The 19,528-nt window shown below is 46.1% G+C and overlaps 1 protein-coding gene across 1 annotated transcript in view; it reads right to left on the reverse strand.

Annotated features, from left to right (window-relative positions):
- Positions 1–6,563: 6,563 nt before the first annotated feature.
- Grk5 (G protein-coupled receptor kinase 5) overlaps positions 6,564–19,528 on the reverse strand; it is a 222,415-nt gene continuing 209,450 nt past the window's right edge. The window contains exons 13-16 of the mRNA XM_059255703.1: positions 17,006–17,143; positions 12,530–12,667; positions 11,978–12,109; positions 6,564–10,531 (exon numbers count right to left, since the gene is read on the reverse strand). Coding sequence (XP_059111686.1) covers positions 10,433–10,531; positions 11,978–12,109; positions 12,530–12,667; positions 17,006–17,143 — 507 coding nt within the window. The 3' untranslated portion in view covers positions 6,564–10,432. The remainder of the gene's footprint in view (positions 10,532–11,977; positions 12,110–12,529; positions 12,668–17,005; positions 17,144–19,528) is intronic.

Below are 19,528 nucleotides of genomic sequence, written 5' to 3' on the forward strand. Positions count from 1 at the left end.
AAGGTCCACCCCTTCTCCATACCATTCTTTACACTGGGGATCAAGTATTCAGCACATGAACCTTGAAGTAACAAAAATAAATAAATAAATAAAACAAAAGGAACATTAGCAACCTGCCTCAGTCCATGGAGCCAGTGGTTTGTAGAACCAGGTGTAATACCAGTTGTCTTGGCTCAAGGCCCCACCCTCAACACCACACTAAACCCCTGATCTTTCTTCTCGCAGGCTCCTGCTTCTGTGTTTGCCTTGGCTTGCAGGATACTGACTGGGGTTTTCAAATGGAACTTTACTGACAACCCACAGAGACCGAAGGGAAATAAACAAGGGAAATATGATGACATATAATAAAGTATTGAGCTTATAAAGAATAGTCTTTTTTCTTTTAAAGGAATATTGTCTTAGCTTCTTATGGCTGTTCTAACAATTACCACAAATTTAGTGACTTGCAGAAACACAAATTCATTCTTTTGTAGGTCAGATGCCTAAAATCAAGGTGTTAGCAGAAGTGTAGAATAGAAAAGGAAGGTGGAGTCATTTGAGAACTACAGTACTTTTTAATTTATATTATACTGATAAAACACAAGAAAGAATGAAAATAAGCTTATTTTGAGGTATGGTCCTTTATTTCAGCTCCTACACACCAATCTTTCTGGCTTGCAGAGAGTGGGAGGGAATATAGGAAAAGAAAGTATAAAAAAGCATCCACAGGCCAGTGTTGAGAACTAGCCCAATGCTATGCAGAATGGTACAACCTTGGGAAACAACACAGACACCATATGGTACCGATTCCCTTTGTGTTGTAGAATATCAGGGCTGAGAGCACAACAGACAGACCCCTCTCTTGGTTTGAAAATGAAATGTCCCCCTGTGGTGGCTTAAATGAGAAATGTGCCCAATAGGCTTATATAGTTAGAGACTTGGTTCCCAGGTGGTGGCGCTATTTGGGAAGGTTATGGAATCTTTAAGAAGTGTGGCCTTAATGGAGGAAATATGTCACCAGGGTTTCTCTGTGTAGCCCTGGCTATCCTGGAACTCACTCTGTAGAACAGGCTGGCCTCGAACTCAGAGATCTGCCTACCTCTGCCTCTGAAGTGCTGGGATTAAAGGCATGTGCCACCACCACCCAATTAGGGGACCTTTTTAAATACAGCAAAACAGCAGGCCATCTACACTTATGAGTAGAAAATATTTGAATGCAAAATTACATTTGTTCTAAACACGTGCAGACCCTTTTTCTTGTTTCATTCCTTAAGCAACGTAGTTTAACAACTATACACAAGCACAAACATTGTAATGTATATGTCAAGAAAGATAGAGACGATTTAAGGACTATAAGAAAAATATGTGTAAACGATATGCAAGTTTTATCCTCTTAAGATAAGGGACCAGAGGCACCTTAGGGATTCTATCTTAAATAATGCTGAGTGAAGCCTGGTGGTGGTGGCGGCAGCGGTGGCAGTAGCAGCACATGCCTTTGATCCAGCACTTGGGAGGCAGAGGCAGGTAGATGTCTGTGAGTTTGAGGCCAGCCTGGTCTACAAAATGAGTTCCAAGACAGGCTCCAAAGCTAAACATAGAAACTCTGTTTTGAAAAACAAAAACAAAAACAAACAAACAAACAAAAAAGAATGCTGAGTGAAGAGTGCCATTTGCTAGGATCCCCCTGCTGAGAACTGGTACCTATGTAACAATGCTGACAAAATGTCACCTTTTCTTACTCTAGCTGCCAGCCAGGGTTCCACAAGCAACAGGTAGAAAGAGCAGGAACACAGTCCAGCCAATGACAAAGGTAGGCAAAGTGATGCCACTGCTGACACCTGTGACATTGCTTGTTACAGACTCTGGCAGGAACTAGAATGGAAGTTTCCTACTTGTTGGACAGGAGAATCAGTCTACAGTGCGGTGATATCGTGTCCCCCAATAGATTGTGCATCCTAATAAACTTATCCGGGGTCAGAGAACAAAACACCCACTAGATAGACATAGAGGCCAGAACATGGTGGCACACACCTTTAATCCCAGAATTTGAGATCTCATGTCTTGCTTGTGAAATACATGTGTCTTTAATCCCAGGAAGTGATGGCAGGAAGCAGAAAAGTATATAAGGCGTGAGAAATAGGACTTAGAGGCTTTTAAGCTTTTAGGCTTTTAGCAGCAGTTGAGCTGAGATCCATTCAGGTGAGGGCTCAGAGGCTTTCAGTCTGAGGAAACAAGATCAGCTGAGGAGTTGGCGAGGTCAGGTTGGTTGTGGCTTGTTCTGCTTCTCTGATCTTTCAGAATTCACCCCAATACCTGGCTCCTGGGTTTATTTATTTATTTTTTATTAATAAGACCATTTAGCGATTCGTGTTACACCATGGTATCCCCTGTCACTTTGGCCCCCATCTCTGTATGCAGACCATGTGAGAGGATGATTAGCCCAGACTCTTGAGGTGGAGGAAGTAAAGCTACTTGCTCATGTCACAGTGGTAAGGACAGACTGAAGGATGGCAGAATGTGTCCCTTTAGCATGAGGATTATTTGGAGCTCAAGGCAAAGGAAAAGCAGCAGGTCTAAGCACAGCTCTATGCTTTACCAATAAAAGCAGGGCTAGGTTCGTAAGTGCCTCTACCCACTGAGCAATCTTCATTTTGCCACAGGATGTAAAAATGTCCCATCTCTCCTCTACCATGGATACCTTTATACCCCGGAGGGCATCTCCAGAGGAATCCATGTAGATAAGCATTGCCAAACAGCCTTTACCCACATTAGTTTGTCAATTTATTTGCTTTCCCATACCTCAGACTGCCTTTCCTAGTCTTGTCAATTCTCTCAAAATTACGTGTTCTCTGGTTAAGATGCTTTGTGAAGCCAAGTTCTAAGTTACTCATTTGAGTGCTCCTGTGTGTAAGGTGACGTGCCTGTACTCTCGTGCACAATATTGTCTTGTTAATCTCTCTTTCCTTGATCTAGTTCACAGTCTTCATCAGAAAGCCTAAGAGAGTTAGATGGAAGAATTATTTGAGGCTTGTTTTCTTCAACAAGTTCACAAAAGCAAAAGCTTCAACTAAGGTAGAAGTTCTCTCTGGACATTTTTGAGCCCGAATTCCCAAAAGATAGTCTGGACAGTGGGAGATGCTCCTCCAGCACCATAGTGAGAGCCATAGAAAGGGAAGCCCTCTGCTTCAGTCTAGCATGCCCTGTCCACTTTCTGGACCTCTGGCTGGCCAGGCACTTCCTCCTGAGCGAGGGAGACCCCTTCCCAGGTTCTGCAGACCATCAGCCCAGGCCTCGACTCTGCTCTAGAACCTAGAGACCCAGAGGCTGCAGAACTGCTGACAATGGTACTGGGATTCCCTTATTCACTCGCAGCTTTGGCATCCAGGATGGTGACACAGTAAATGCCTCGTTTAATCTACTCTGACATTAATGTGTGGTCGTCAGGAACTCATTTGGAATGCTTCCCAACTGCCAAACACAGGTGTCTACCTGTTATTGGGTATACATGCTATATGTGGATATGTGTGTACGTGTACAAACGTATGCGTGTGAAGGCCAGAAAGTCAACACTGGATGGCATTCCTCATGTTCCACCCACCTTGTTTTATGAGACAGGGTCTCTCATTGGTTTGGAGATAACCAAGTAGGCTACTCTGGCTGGCCAGTGAACTTCAAGGATGCTCATTTGTCTCTGATTCTTTACTACAGGGATATAAGCAGATGCCACCATCTAACCAGTTTTTCCAGGTGGGTTCTGGGAATTGAACTTAGGTCATCATATTCACACAGAAAGCACTTTACCAACTGAGTTATCTCCCTGGCCTTTAATAGACAGCTTGTATGAATTATCAAAGTCCTTCTATTGCTACTGAAAATGGATGGTTACTATACCCCTGTACAAATTAGGAATTGAGACATAGAGCAAACAGGCAACTTGGCTGAGCTGTCCCAGAGGCGTAAATTGAAAAACTAGGATTTGAACTTAGACCTTGGAGCTATAGAATTTGCATGCTGAACTGATTGTGGAGCAGAAAAAAAAGCTAAAATAAACATATGGTTTGCTTATTAACCAAAGGCAAATACTTCCAAATGCCAGAAGGCTTATGGAGGAAATACTAGACCCTAAAGTTCATCAAGGCTTTGCCTGTGGATTTTGTCCAATAACGTCACTGGGTAGAAAACCCAGAGACAACTTCAAATATGACACTGGGTTTACTACCTAAAGTGCACCGGCCTATGGTAGACAACTCTAAAAGGAGTTATTTTCTCCTTCACCCCCTGCTTTTACCCCCGTGAAACAGTAGCACCAGAAGTGATCAAGAGCACGAGCCAGGCCAGAGGCTTTCATTACAGGGTTGGGCTCTTTGGAGAGTTCTTCTCAGCTCTGTTGTCCAAGTTTCTGCTAACATGAAAGGAGGTTTGTCAGTGGTTTTGGCAGAACCTCATCTGAATAAATGGGCTGCCAGTTACCAGAGGACAAGTGTACCACATGTTTGGCTCTGGTGTTGATGAGGTGCAGGGTGAGGATGCCCTGACGCTGGAATTTTGCTGCTTCCTCTCCTATCCTGTGCCCTTTGGGAATATATGTCTCAAGTGGCAGAGGCAGATCCCTCGGGCTTCCCTGAGGATGGAAGAGGTGGGGTAGCCTGACAGATTTGTCTTAGACTTCTCCAGAGTAATCCCTAACCCTTTCCCCTCCTCTACTTTTGTATATATTGTAGAATTATCTAGAAGAAATGTAATGTAAATGGAACGAATAATAACATAAGCAACTACTTTTTAAAAATGTTTAAATTGCTTTTGTGTTTAATACATGTTTATGTATTGAAGCCAGAGGCTGACATCAGGCATATTCCTCAGTCACAGCAAGTGACTCTTGCTGTCTCCTTAGTTTTGAGACAAGCTCTCTCACTAAACCTGGATCTTGAAGATTACGTTAGACTGGCAAATGAGTCCCAGGGATCTTCTTGTCTCTGTCTCCCTGCCCTAATGTATCTACCCTAACACAGCTGGCCTCCAGGAAGTTGAGCAGACCTCTTTCCTGCTGCACCCACAAGGCCACTATTTAGCTCAAGGAAGCCCTGTGCTCAGTGGTACAAGAGCTTGACTTTCTGTGACTTGAGGGTTCCCAACACTCAAACTTTCTTGCTCATCTCCATCTCCAGGGGTCTAGGTAGATCTCAGCCAGAGCCTGACACTCCCTGGTGTCTCAGGAGGGGCAGGGGGAGGGGTGGGGGGAGAGCACCTCTAGCCTCTCCTGGGCATAGATCGAATGGAGACCATTCAGTGCCCTCATCTACTGTGCACAGCTGTTTATAGTGAAGAGAGTGATAGAGGTGGTGGATCAGTACTTCCTCTCACCTATCCTCGTCTGCCTGGACAGAGTAGTGTGATGAGGTAAACAACCTTGGTGGGCAGGACCACGAGACCCGAGTTGCTCCATGAGACATTGTCAGAAGGAACAGCAGCTTCTGTTAGCCTAGAAGGCTGGCCAGGGCAGTGGGCTTTCTAGATTGGTAAAAGTATCCAAGATAGTACATAACCTTCAAAGGGTTAGGGAAGATTCCCACTATCTCCGGTGAGGTTCGTGTCTAAGTTGGAGGGCTTCCTCTCCTTCATCCCTCCACACTCTCTTGGAAGTCTTCACACATGTGACTGTTGTTTTCTCAGTACTGCAGCTCAGCAACTCTTCTCTCATTCTAGGAAAGACCCCTTTTCAGTAATAGATGATCCTCCCCATCCCATCTCATTGCCAGGCAGCACCTACACAGAGCTTTTGTCTCAATTCGTCCCTCCAATTAGGAAAGGTGTCTGCTTCCAGGAGCGAGGGAACTAAAGTCTTCCATGGGGCATATGGACTCCAGAGCTCATGCTGAGAGACAGGAGCCTCAAATATCCACTCTCTTCTACCATATGCTTTCTGAGGAAACACCTAGTTCTCACATGGGATGTGTGAACAAATGTGAGGTCTGCCACCATAGTTACCCCATCTCAAAAAGGATCCACAGTCAGCCAGGGGACCAGGTCCTCCAGGGCATAGGCTTGGATTCTGAGTATCCCACATCCTCACTGAGTCCTCTAGGAGCCACTTGGCTCTGACAGGTGAAGGCCCACAGTGGCCTGCTTAAGACCACATAGTAGTTAAAAGGTCTTGGGCTTTAGATTTGGCCACCATACATGAAAGCTGAACAATGATCTCTAAAGAGCCTGCCTCTTTCATGAAAGGCTCCTCAGGCAGCAAGTGTGGGTGTCTCCTGGCATTCCGGTGCTAGTCTACTTTGTCCCCGTGGCTAGAACTGCTGGGTTTTGGTTCAAAAGCTGATGGCCTGGTAAGAGTTCTGCTGGCCTCCTTATGTACTGCCTACCAGAGTGGAGCCATGTGATGGCAGTTCTTGATGTGGTCAGTGTGAGGGCCAGATTTGGGTTGGGTGGAACTAACTTGAGAAAAGGTTAACTGAGAGGCCACAGCAGTAAGTATGGACATCTTTCAGGCAATTGTCACATAGACGAAAAGAGGTCAGTGTCTCCACAGAAGGAAAGAAATGCAATGTTATATTCATTAAGGAATTTATTTATCTTTATAAAACAACAGTGGTTGTGGCTAGACACGGTGGCACTGTGACATAGTGAATGGAACATGAGAGGTTCACAGCAGCATAACAGAAGCTGTTATCATTGAGAATAACCTCCAAGATGGAACCACATTCATTCATTAATGCTAAAATATCCCTGGAAAAAAAATGAGAACCTTTGGATACTAGAGTTATTATTATAACAATGCCAGTAGCCACAATGCCCTTCTAATGGACATTTACTTGTGATCTATTATAGGAATGGTGGGTCGATGAAATGGAAAAATGCCCAATGCCCAGCATCTTCCTTTAGGGTGAATGATACTTCTTTCCTAGGGTGAGCTAGCTTGTCACATGTTAAATCACTGTCCTGAGTCAAGACTTTTCAGTTTGGGCCAGAGGAGGCACTTTATGTGCCTGTGCAGAATCTGGCCTACAAACCTGTCAGCTTCACTACCTATGTGGCTGGTTGTACAAACAGGTACAGAAAGTGGGCCAGGGTGAGGCTTTCCAACTATAGTCTGGAGGAAGAGACTTTATATTGCCTTTCCATAGCAAGACCTAAGTTCAAAGGTCCTATTTCAGGGTATTGGGTTATGAAGATGGGAGACAGTTGGGAGGGGATGAGGATACAACCAGTAAAGCAGACACACAATAGCCCAATAGAAGATCCCAGTGTTGTTTGGATTAGCTTTTTCTTTTCCTCTTGGGACCTCTAGTTGTCCAAGAAGCTGTCACCATTCCCTTTGTCAAGGCTTAGAATACCAGGCTCCAGGAGGCTGCATTGCCTGCTCTGTGTTGAGGTTAGTAGCCCAGTTAATTTGCTGGAAAGTAGAGCCAGTCTTTCAAGAAAGTACTTGGTCCAGAAGAAAATAATAGATTTTAATATTGGGGCTAAGTTCCTTGGAGAAGCATGGAAACTTCTCAGCCTCAGCTTTCTCAGTGGCTGGCCTCAGCTCTGAAGCAGGCATCTTACTTGTGCCTCTAAAGCAAAGAAGTGCCATGCATATGAACTCATCAGAAACATCATGGGCCAGTGCGTATTACTGGAGCTACCTGCCTGGGTCTGTGTGGCAGGCTTCTTGCTGCCTTGGCCCTCCCAGAAAACAACACATTTCAGAGACCAGCCCCATGGCTGCAGACTCAGCCCCTAGGCAGGTGAGTGAACTTGGAGCCTTGCAGTTCAGGCTCAAGAATGAGTAGAGGATACACATCATCTTCCTGGAAAGGTGGCCTCTGCTATAATCATTCTGACTTAAAATTGTCCATTAAACCCTTTGGAGGGGGGACGACCCTAAATATCATCCCCAGAAAATCAAGAGCTCACATACACAACAGTCATCATTGTTCACATACACTTTCTCCTGGAAAGGGCAGAGGGTTTATTTTCATTTAAAAACAAAAACAAAAAACTTAAAAAAAATGCAGCTAACAAAGGCAGGAGGAAGACTCAGTCAGGGAGGAGGGCCACTTTTCAGGCACTGTTTCTTGTTATGAAGCCATGAGTAGGCCAAAACAAACTAAAAGACCGAATCACGTGACTACTCCTACCTCCCACAGGCACTCAGGTACATTTCAGTGCACAGATCTTTCAGGACCTCATGACGGTAACACATGGTAGCCAGACTTGTGCTATCTGTTTAGCTTCCTGGGGATTCTTTGCTGCAAATGGACATTGCCTTGATTTTGAGGCCTAAGGAGAAACTGTTTCTTAACAGCTACCCACCTGACAAGGGTTACATGGCTGTGGGTGGGAACTAGAAACAATCGTGTGAAAAGCAGGCAGGAGTTGTGTGTGGCTGGGGCTGGTGGCCATCCCAGAAGGATGACAGTTCTTCTTTTCTTCAAGGAAGAAGCATGAGCAACAGGCTTGACGATCTGGAAGTACCAAGTGTCCTGCTCCCCAATAGAACCTGGATATGGTCTTTTGCATTTGCTTCATATTCAGCCCAAGAAAGGTTTAGGAGCAGCCAGAGGGCCAGGCTTGAGGTTAATCATGTTCCATAGAGCCTAGCTGTTTCCTCTCTCATGGTTAACTGACTTCAGAATAAATAGTCCCCCAAATCAGGCTCCTTTCTAGCAGTAAGCCCTGGGAGAGCTTGGATTCAAAGATACGAGGTCTACATGCTTGGGATTCTCCTCCTGACAGGTTCAAGCTCCAAAGTTGTCAGGTCCCTCAGAAAAACACATTTGGAATGGCCATACTACGGGGCATCAGAAGGGTCTGAGTAGCTTAGGAAAGATGTAGATTTCATGGTAGTATGCACTTGCCATCAAATCCTAGCACTCAGGAGGCTGAGGCAGGAAGATTTTTAATTTGAGATCAGCCTGAACTATAAAATAAAATCAGCAAGTAATAGGCTTGGGGTGTGGCCCAGGAATCTGCATTTTAATAGGAGCTGATTCAGGTAGCACCTGGCTCATCCTGTAAGAAACCCCAGTAGTTGGTGGCTGAGACAAATTTTGAAGCAGAGTCAAACTCAGAGCCTCCTTCTCCCAGGGGAGCAGTGAGACTAGCTGATCACCCTGTCCTGGTTAGAAGGTGAGGGTAAATCTGTAACTTGTCACCTCCTGGGATATCAGGGGCTAGGCCACAACTCCCCAGGGCTGGAAAGGGAAGTCTGTCAAGTCTTCCAGGAGTGACTTGTGCCTGTAACTTTGAGATGCCCAGTTAGAACCAGCCTCTGGCCCAGCTCTCCTTGGGAAGTGACAATGAGATTGTCTTGCACTTCACTGGTGCCTCAGTTTCTTCTTAGGCATCCCATTTGCCTGGAAAGATGACTTTCTTCATGTCACACGAGCCAACAAGTCTGTGGGGCCCCATGAAGGTGTCATGATCTGGTGATCACTTTACTGACCAGCCAAGGCCTAAACAGGCACAGAGGTAGTCACTCATGATGGACCCCAAATTCACACTTCTCCATAGTCCCATGGTTGGGAACACTTGGGTTTCCAAGACTGGTTCTTATCATCAGTACAAACTACTAAAAATAATATATAATAAAAATTCCCAAATACAACAGAAACCTCTTGAAAACCACCAGCTTTATCAGCCAAGATCTGCAGCCCAATGACTTAGGATTCCCTGCCCTGCACGCTAGATGTCCAACAGCAGGAGGACAAGAGAAGCTGCAATGTCAAATGCTGCCCACAGAAGTATTCTTACCAATGAGGTCCTACCCCATAGAGAGTGTTTAGGGGAGGGATGTCCCAAGTGTATTTTGGCATTTCATTCAGATTATTACAAGTCAACAGGAGAGTGATAGCTACACTGAGGGAAGGTTAGAGAGATGGGTACAGGTAGATGTAATCAGGTCTTTAAAGGTAAAAGGTGAAACATTTTCTACATTTAATAAAAACATTTTCTCTTTTGATGTTCTGGAAGTCTAGAGTCACATTTTTTGTAACCCCCCCCCCATCTAAATGTCTTAAAACACATGGCTTAACAGTGGCTACACAGAAAATATACACCCTTAAAGTCTGACTTTCATTTAAATACAAATATACAAAATGTAAACGGAGACAATAGAGAAATTTACAAAACTTTCCTTTAAAAATAATAAAGACAAAATTCAGTTCTAGTTAGGATGCTATTAAAATCTGTGCAAGCTGTCATATCCCATTGGGTTTCTATTGCAATGCTCAACGAGGACAATTCTAGTCCACCCCAGCTTGGGGCCACCTTGGAAAACAGACCTGAGTGGAAATTTCTTTGAGAAACTTGGAGGCTTGTTGTTGGGGTGAACAGTATCCTATCCCAGTTCCCAGGGGAGCTCTCCTGGCTATGCAGCCACAGTGGAAGCTCTATCAGCTACAAGTTCTGCTTCCAGGTAGAAGGGTCTGAGTTGGTTCCACCTTGGACTTCAAGGCCAGAGCTGAAATTAGCTGCTTCCAGTGGAGTTTGAACTGATGTGGTTTGAATTTACGAGGTGGTTACAACTGGTCTTAGAAGTGGGTGAACTCTTGGAATTGTTCTGATGCTGGGGAGAGGGAAGAAGAGAGTCAGTTCTTGATAAATTCAAAGTCCACGGATGACACATTCATGGTGGCTCTGGAAGTTGGGGCAGTAGAATCCAGAATGTTCCAACTTTCCTCTCTTTGTTTTTTGGCTTTTTGCATTTTCCCCAGGAGACCTGAGTCCTTGAGCAGAGGGTTTTATCTGGTGCTCGGGAAGAGCCATTGGAATTAAGAAAGCCTAAATCTGTGAGCAGAGGGAAAGGGTAATTTCTTTCTAGAACTTGTAGTTTTACTTGATGGAAATGTTTAAACATTTCATTGTATTATAAAAACACAAATATATTACAGAGTAGGATGTGAAACTTACATGAAGTTCTTATAGAAAACATAAACTTGGCAGGGGGCGGGGCTCAGTCTATACTTCCCATGAGCCTGAAGATGCTTCCTGCCCTGTGTGATAACAGATAATCCTGGGGGGTCACCAGGTATGTGACCTAGGGTTAAGTTCTTTGACTTCTCTCAGTCTGTTTCCTTAACTGAAATAGAGCAATGGAAGCCCACACATGTGTTCACACTTCGCCAGGATGCCCACAGGTAGTGAGTCAGCCCCTCTCTTGGTACCTAAGATGGGAGGTGCCTAAGATGTAGTAGTAGAATGAATGAGTTATTGGATGGAAGCTGGGGTGTGTGGATATCAAGTACACAGCCCAGGGCCTCATCCATAATGCATCTCTGTAAATAACCACCTTTATCCTTGCTACCTGAGGGAGAGAGGTAACCTTTCAGGTCAAGGAACCACAGCTGCACCTAGGGGAGGAGGGACAAGTATAGAAAGACTCCCAAGCTCTAAGATGGGAATCCTGGGGCTCCAGATTCTTGAAGGGCTAGGCCAAGAGAGGTGCAACTGCAGCTGCCTTTGTAGTTGTGGAGTAGGGTTCCTGGGTTCTCATACTCTGGATTGTCACATCTTCCCCAGGGCTGTTCTTTCATTTGGTCCATACCAATCCTTCCTTCAGGGATAAGCTTTGAGGTAACAAAGTCTGTTCCCAAGGGGAAAATTCCTTGGGCTGCCAGCTAGTGTGGGGGATTGAACAATGGGATAGTGTTTCCCAGTCTGAGGTGGTTTTGGCATGCAGGGGACATTTAGTGGTGTTCACTGGGAGAAGAGGTGCTGAGCTGTTTCTTCCTCTGTGTCTAGTGGGCAGAGGGTGGTAATAGTTTTCCAACATCCTTCATTGGCACAGCCCTGTGACAAGAATCAGCTTCCCTGTGCCACCAATGTTGACATGGGACCCTGTCTCTTCTGCCCCCAGGGGTCCCCTCACCAACAGGGGGTGTTGGGGCTTTGGACAGGCTAAGAATTCCAGGCTACCAGGCCATACAGGCAAGGGGCATTCTGAATCTCTGGTGTGTAGAAGGGGGCTGGAGTCCTAGAGCTAAGGCCAGGCTGGCCAGGCTGGCTCTCTCACCTGACGCCTGAAGAGCCTGTGAAACAGCCCTTTCTTTGGAGGTTCTGGAGGCTGACTTCTGTTCAGGTCTGGTGAGAGGGTACCATTGGGTCCAAACACATTCAGCTCCTTGAAGCATTCTGTTTCGATCATCTGGAAAGGCAGAATAGAAACAACACCGTCACCCTGTGGAGCCTCCCCCAGGACACATTATCCCTGTTCCTTCCTCCAACAGGGCTCCTCTGTCACTTTCTGGGGGACTGCACTAAGAATAGAACCCACCAGAGGCATATTCTTCCCCTCCAAACCATTTCCTATAGCTTACTTGACCATCATCCCTACCACATCTGACCAGCTGACTTCCTCAATTTAATGCTTGTGCTTCCAGAAAATGCCCCATTCCCCTCCCCCCATTTCCTCCTGGGGAGGCACCTTGCTGCCTTGTTGGCTTCCATGCCCAACCCAGGCCCATCTATGCTGCCTTATCCAGTGGTCCTTCTATCTCTCTTGCACTTCCATCTTCTCTGACAACCCATCCCTCTTGGAGAAAAGCTGGTGGTGTGCCCTGCCCACCTCATTTTGCCATGGGATTGGCACAGAGCCTGTGGAGAACTTAGAGTAGAAGTCATCATCCGTTTGGTCCAGGTTGACGCCTTTCACAGTGGAGAACTGCTCGATGTCCAGCACATCCTTGCAGTACACAGCCCGGGGCTATAAGAGACAGAAGGCTCCATCACATGGGCCCTCCTTGTGGCTGCCAGATCCCCAAGTCTGGCCCTTAGGTTTTGATAGAGAGCAGTGGGAACACCTTCATGAGCTTCTCACCCTTTGAGTCCTCAAACCTAAGCTTCCCTCCCTCAGATCCACCAAGGGGACCTGGTTCAAGTAAAATGAGAGCTGGGGGTGCCTAACTGCCCAGTCCAGAGTTCCTTCTTACCACTGCTTATTCACACAGACCACAGACCTGTGGTCTCTTTCTAGGTAGGTCCAAGAGGCTAAGAGTTTACCTCTGTCCCTAAGTTCATGCTCCCTGGAATCTCTGGGCACCTCACCCATCAGCTGTCTTTCCTGCCAGGAAGCCCACACCATCGGGAAGACAGTACTGTTTCAAATGCCTTCTCTTTTAGAAGAGAGGTGGCACTGGTTACAGTTTGGGGTCTGTGGTCTATTCCTCTACAGAGAATGGGTGCTGTGAACCTAGCACCAGAGCAAAGGCACAAGAGGGACTCTGCCTTGGAGCATAGTGCCATAGAGAGAAGATGGCCTGGGGGTGCATGGCACAGTCCTGGCAGGAATACGTTCCAGCTCCTTCTCATGCAGGGCAATAAGCCATGTACGTAACCCAAACTCTTTAGCAGGTAGTCCCCATGTGAAGCTTGGAGCCTTGGAAAAAGCTAAATGTGTCTTCAGAGCCTTAGTTTTCTCCCTGCAAATGGGGATAATGAAAAGAGCTGGGCAGTAATGCTGCTGAGTGTTGCTGTTGGGCTGAGAATGAGCTGCTGTGACAATGGTACCCTGTCTGTCCTCAACTGTCCATCCAGCAGCAGCTTGGTGCCTTTCCCACACCCACAGAAGCCAATTTGGCTGGGTTCTGCCCTCCAGGAAGGCAGGTTGTAGAATGATTGCCCCAGGGTTGTAGGAAACCAAGGTATGGAAATGTGAGCTTTAGAGGTGGCTCCAGGTTGAGCAAAGTTTGTCTATCTGGAGATAGAGGCTGCATCTATGCAGGCTTCTCAGGCCTGGCCTAGGGCCCAACACAGACACCGGCTAACTCAAGGGTCATGAGTTGGCACACAAGTTTGGCTGAGACTGTGATCCCCTAGGAAGCTCCAGCCCTGGGCTTAGGCCTCAGCATTTTCTAAGGTTTCTTGTTTTATCTATGGAGACCTACTGCTTAAGCATGAGTAGGTAGCTTGAAGCTACACAGCCAGGAGCAGAGCAAACCCCTGGGCTGAAGGGTGTGTGAGTAGTGGTAGAGGTAGGTTTGGGGACTTCACTGTGTAGCTGTACCTCTCCTTCTCAGTCTCCATGGCTGAGGGGAATAATCAGGTGGTGTCAGGATCAGCTGCATTATTTACAAGGCACAGATAAAATGAAAACACAGGATCCTCTGGTCACAAAGTATTAGAATTTTAAGACAAAAGTTAATGGGGCATTGAGCCAAGTAGGGCCAGGATGACTGCACATGTCAAGCCCATGTAGCTGGCCCTGGGATGTGTTTAGGCCCTGGGAGGTATGTTGACCCTGAAAGATACTCAGATAAACATTTTTAAGAGAATTTAAAAAATCTGTACTGATAGAAATTTATCATAACAAGCCAAAACCTACCATCTTATGGCTATTATTTTCTTAGAGAAGTTTTCTTTTGAAAAACATTTATTTTGGTTTTGAAAAAAAGTCAAGTGAAGTAAAAAAGATTAAGCCAGTAATAGTGCCTGTGGGTTATGAATGTGGCTACAACTTGAAGGTGATATGAAAAGAACTATGAATGGGTGGTTGGAGGAAGAGGGTAGACAGGATGGATGCAGGTCATCTTCAGGAGTTCATAAGGGGCTTCACCTTCTTGTGCCAACAATCTTCCCTCACCACCTACCGACCCCAGTGATATGCCAAGGGCCTTCGCTGCCCAGAACAGGGTACATATGCCACATGGACCATAGGGTACTGTGAAACTGAGGGTAGGGAATGCTGACTTCTATGCAGTGTACTGAGGGACCCTGAAGCCTGGTGGGGGCATTCTCATACCCAGGGTGATCAACTGTCTCTGTTCAGGACATAAGACTTACAGTGCTAAAACAAGGACAATCCTAGATGGCTAACTGCACTGATTAACAGAGATGCTGCCTCCATACAACCCTCTATGGCCTGGAAGATTCTTCTTTCAGCCATGCCCAACCAGTATTCTGATTATACCTCTACTATATCCCCTCCCCTCCCACGTCCCATTCTTTTCCTGTGACTCCTAGTCCTACTTTATTTAAGGAGTGTTTGCTGACATTTCACTTCTTCAGACTGAGACTTCCATGGCAGAAATAAGCCAGTACACTATTCATCATGCATCCCCTGGAGCCTGGCATAGAGCCTAGAACATGTGGAGAGGTTGAGAAATACATCCTGTGTCATGAGTGATCTCATCCCATCACCATAGCAATAGGTAGCCCAAAGGCCAGCCCCAGCCTAGAACTGTTGTGTCCTTGCTGTTACTATAGACAGTCTCTAAGGATGCTGAGCAGTGGCTGTACCATAGCTCTCAACAAACTTAAAAATATCTACCAAACAACAAACAAAATGTGAAAAATTCCAACGGACCAAGCTTGGTCCAAGACCATTTGGGACCTCGGTACAAGATTAATACTTCCTGGGGGGTGGGATACTAGGGGACAATTTTGGGTGTCATGCTTAGGAACACTATATACTGCCTTTGAGACAGGGCCTCTCATTGGTTTGGAGCTCCCTGTTAGGCAAGACTGGCTAGTCAGTGAACCCCAGAGATCCTCCTGTGTCTGCCTTCTCAGTGATGGGAATATAAGCACATATCAATGCATCCAACTTCATGTAGGTGTTGAGGATTGAACTGATGTCCTCATGCTAGCAATGCAAGCACTTTACTGATGAGCTATCTCTTTAGCTGCTCTCCATCATTTTTGAGATAGGGCCTCATGTAGCCCTGGCTGGCCTCTCAAACATGCTATATAGCTGAGGATGATCTTGGATTTCTGATCTTTCTGTTTTCATCTCCCAAGTGCAGGGATTAAAGATGTGCACCAACACACCTGGTTAATATAGTGATGGATATCAAACCCAGTACTCCATACATGCTAGAGAAGCATCCTACCAATCGAACTACATCCCCAGACCGGGATCAGTCCTTTTCTTTCTCCTTAGGTGACTGCAAATGGGCAACCATTTTTGAGAGTCACTGTTATAATCTGAATTTCCTGCAACAACTGCTGAACCTCCTCTCATGTGGAATTTGCAGCACTTACTGACTTAATCTTTCTAATGTCAAAAACATTCCCTAATCAGACCTATGATGTGGATGCCACATCTGGTTACAGAGGTCTCCAGTGGGTGACCATGGACACTGTTCAGCATCCAGCAGCTAGTCCTAGCTCCCCACATCTGCTGCTGCCACATCTGCTGCTGCCCTCCTACCTTGGTGATCAGGGAACCTTTACCTTGCCAAATATGGAAGGACTGTTCCTCACTTCCTCAGGGCTGTGATAACAAATGGTTAACAACTGGTTCTGGGAAAGGGTCTTGAAAGCTCTGATTTGTATTTATTTCCTAATTGCTGTGGTACCAATATTCCCATCTTGGTCTAATGCAGGCTCTTGCCCTGAGGTGACAGAGCAGAAGGCTGGGAAGAGATGTGTACCACATCTGTCGACTTTCATGAGTTGAAACAAGCCAGTTCCCATCTCCAATGTTCCTGTAGTTTCCACAGTCCTTGGCTCCATCCTCCAGACCCCAACAAGGGTCCTCAATTTGCTGGGACTTTGAAAGTACAGAGGCACAAAAAGGGCTTGCTGGGTGGGACTCCTTTGTGAGTGTGAGCTAAGTGTGAGCCTGGGCTATACAGACCTAGTAGAGCTTCTTCAAGGAAAATCCTAATTTAACTGGACAGTAGATGCTCAGTTAAACTAAACTGAATGTGGCGGTCCTCAATACTCATTATAGCATTTACCATTTAGGTCATTTCAATCTTTAATGTCCCTGGCAGGTTCAGGGAGCAGAGGTGTCTTGGACTTCATTGGAGGTTGAATGACTGAAGGTTGTCTAGGTCCCTAATACTGGAGAGAGTACCTAAGTCTCTGGACAACCAATGTGGAGCTCTAGGGCTCACACCCCAACTGTATATTCTGACAACACCATCTGCCACAAAATAGCCAGAGTGTAGGAAGGGACAGTGGGCAGTCTTTAGTACTCCAGGAGGACAGCTGGATTAGCTGACTTGAGGCATTGTGTGAGGCCCAACTCTGGGTCCACTAGAAAGCATGTCTGGGAGAGACGACTTTAGAGCTCTTAGGAGCAAATGTGGCTACTCACATCTGGAACGAAGGGAGGGTCCAACATCCCAGCCTCCAGGCGCTTAAAGTTCATGTTCCTGAAGAAGGGGTGCCTCTTGACCTCAGCAGCCCCCTCCTCCTGGCAGCCCAGCCTCTGCTTCGAGTCTTTGGTGAGCAGCTGTGACAAGAAAGTCCCATGAGGTCATGTGGTTGGGCCTTTCCATCTGCCCAGAGGACAGAGGGCAAAGGAATGTCTACAGCCATGGCTCTCCCAAGAATCCCTCTTCTAGCCTCCCCAGTGCCACCTCCTAGAACTCACAGTTTAGATGGGAATACCTCCCCAATTAGAAGAACTGAAGTGGCAGCACCAGATCACAGCTTTGTAAAAACATGCCCTCAGCTACCCTGTGGTACATTATCAGACTGGTAGCTGACTTATTGTGTTCTTCAATGTTTACTTATTACTGTGTGTGGGCGTATGTGCCACAGCACATGTGTGCAGATCAGAGTCTTCGTGCAGTCAGCTTTGTCCCTTTACCTTTCACATGGGTTCCAAGACTTGAATTTAGGTTACCAGTCTTGCATAAAAAAATGCTTTACCTGCTGAGCCATCTCTCTGGCACTGAGTTTCTCTTTTCCGTATGTAACTGAACTATGCTCTCTCCATTCCAAGAAACACCAAAGAAGCAAGGCTGTGTAGAGGCTGAGCCTGTCAATACAGCCCCAAGAGCCCACAGCGCTGGCAGATCATAGCATCATCAAGGATAAGATGAAAAAGGATAAGAAGTAGGGCTAGGTTGCTTATCAGCTACTACCAGGCAGGAATGATGGCAAAGCAAAACGTTTGCTTTCCAGAAGTGCTAGAAAATCAGGTTTTTAGTATGAAATCTCTTTATTTGAAAAGTTTGCCTATTAAGTTAACATTTTTTTTTTTAATTTTTAAAATGCTCCATACAGGTAGAACAAAACATCCACCTATGGTGTCACCAGTTTGTAAGCATGCTATCAAGTGTATATTAGCATGAGAGAAGGTAAGGGTGAGGTGGGAGAAGGCAGCAGAGTAGGCTTCCTGGATGTGGAGGACTACATGTGATCTGGACTAATATGGCTGGAGGGCACAAGGGAGGGTGGAGAAGGTAGAGATGGGTTAGGGACTCAACAGAGGTCTAAGGAAGGTGCATGTCTGGGCCTCAGGATTATATTCAGAGGACAAGGAAGTTAGTTAGATATGTGGACTTCTAGACATCAAGGGGCCTGGCTGCCAAGATGGAATGGAGAACAACTTCCCTGCTGTTTGTATAGCTGCCTCCATGATTTACAGGTCAGGCACTACAGTAGAGCAGGGTGGCCAGACTGAGATGCTATAAATTACAAAGAAGAGTATGTTCAGACCAGAATCCAAGACCACAAGAGAAGACAGAGCAAAGCTTGAGCTGTGTGGCAAAGATGAGGGCTCAACCATTTGTTACTTTTCAGCTATAGACCAGAGTGTAAGACTTGGCCAACATCTTTCCTCAATGGCCACAAGGGGGCAGGAGAGGGACAGCAGTGTCTGGAGTTGAAGTGGAGGGTTAGTGGGTGTGGGAGGTGGTGATGATAGTATGTTGGGATAATCTTTGGGTACACTGTGTAAAGATGTGTCTCTGTTTTACTTCATCTGCCTAAGGCACCTCCTGATTGGTTTAATAAAGAGCTGAATGGCTAACAGCTAGGCAGGAGAGGATTAGTGGGACTTCTGGGCAGAGATAGGAACTCTGGGAAAGAATCTGAGTGGGAGATTTGCCAGCCAGACGTGAGGAAGCCAGACATATGGTATTGATGAGAGGTGATGAGCTTCATGGCAGAATGTAGATTAATATAAACAGCTAGTTGGGAACACGCTTAAGCTAAGGCCAAGCTTTCATAATTAATAAAAAAATCTCCATGTCATTATTCAAGAGCTGGCAGTGTGGAGAAAGACCAGCTACAGTGGCAGTGGTCATGTTTGCCTCATCCTCTCATATTCATGTCCCTGTCGAGGTCTCTTGAGATTTGCTGCCCCTGACCTAAGACTGATATCCTTTTGTCACACCACATAGATAGCTGACCATGGCATAAACAAGTATCACCGGCAGCCACCTCCCTACACTCCTGACCTCTGGTCTCCACCCTACTGTACTGCAGTGACAGTCTGCTGCAGTACTTCTCTGAGGTTGATTAACAGGCAGTGGGCTTAAGGTCTGTGTGTTACATGCCATTCTTCATCATGTCTTTTATACATGTCAGGGCAGAGGGACACTTCCTCTTCTTTTGGACTTGATCAGATGGTAGATCCACCCACAAATCCTTCCCATAGCTCTATGACACAGAAGTGACCAGGCAGGGGTGGTTGCAGGAAAGGGTGATGTATCTAAGCCCCAACCCAGGGTGGGGGAATCACCTTTTGGACTTTACAGTTTAGTGTCAAGGGCCTGGTGTAGCACAGCAGATATTGTCAGCAAGGCTTGTTTTGTTAGTTTCAGCTGAGAAACCTTCTAAATGTAGAAGCTTAGCTGCTTCCTTTCAGGTTTCCAGTCCTAGCCCT

This window comes from Peromyscus eremicus, chromosome 1 (assembly GCF_949786415.1).
Source record: "Peromyscus eremicus chromosome 1, PerEre_H2_v1, whole genome shotgun sequence".
Taxonomy (NCBI): domain Eukaryota; kingdom Metazoa; phylum Chordata; class Mammalia; order Rodentia; family Cricetidae; genus Peromyscus; species Peromyscus eremicus.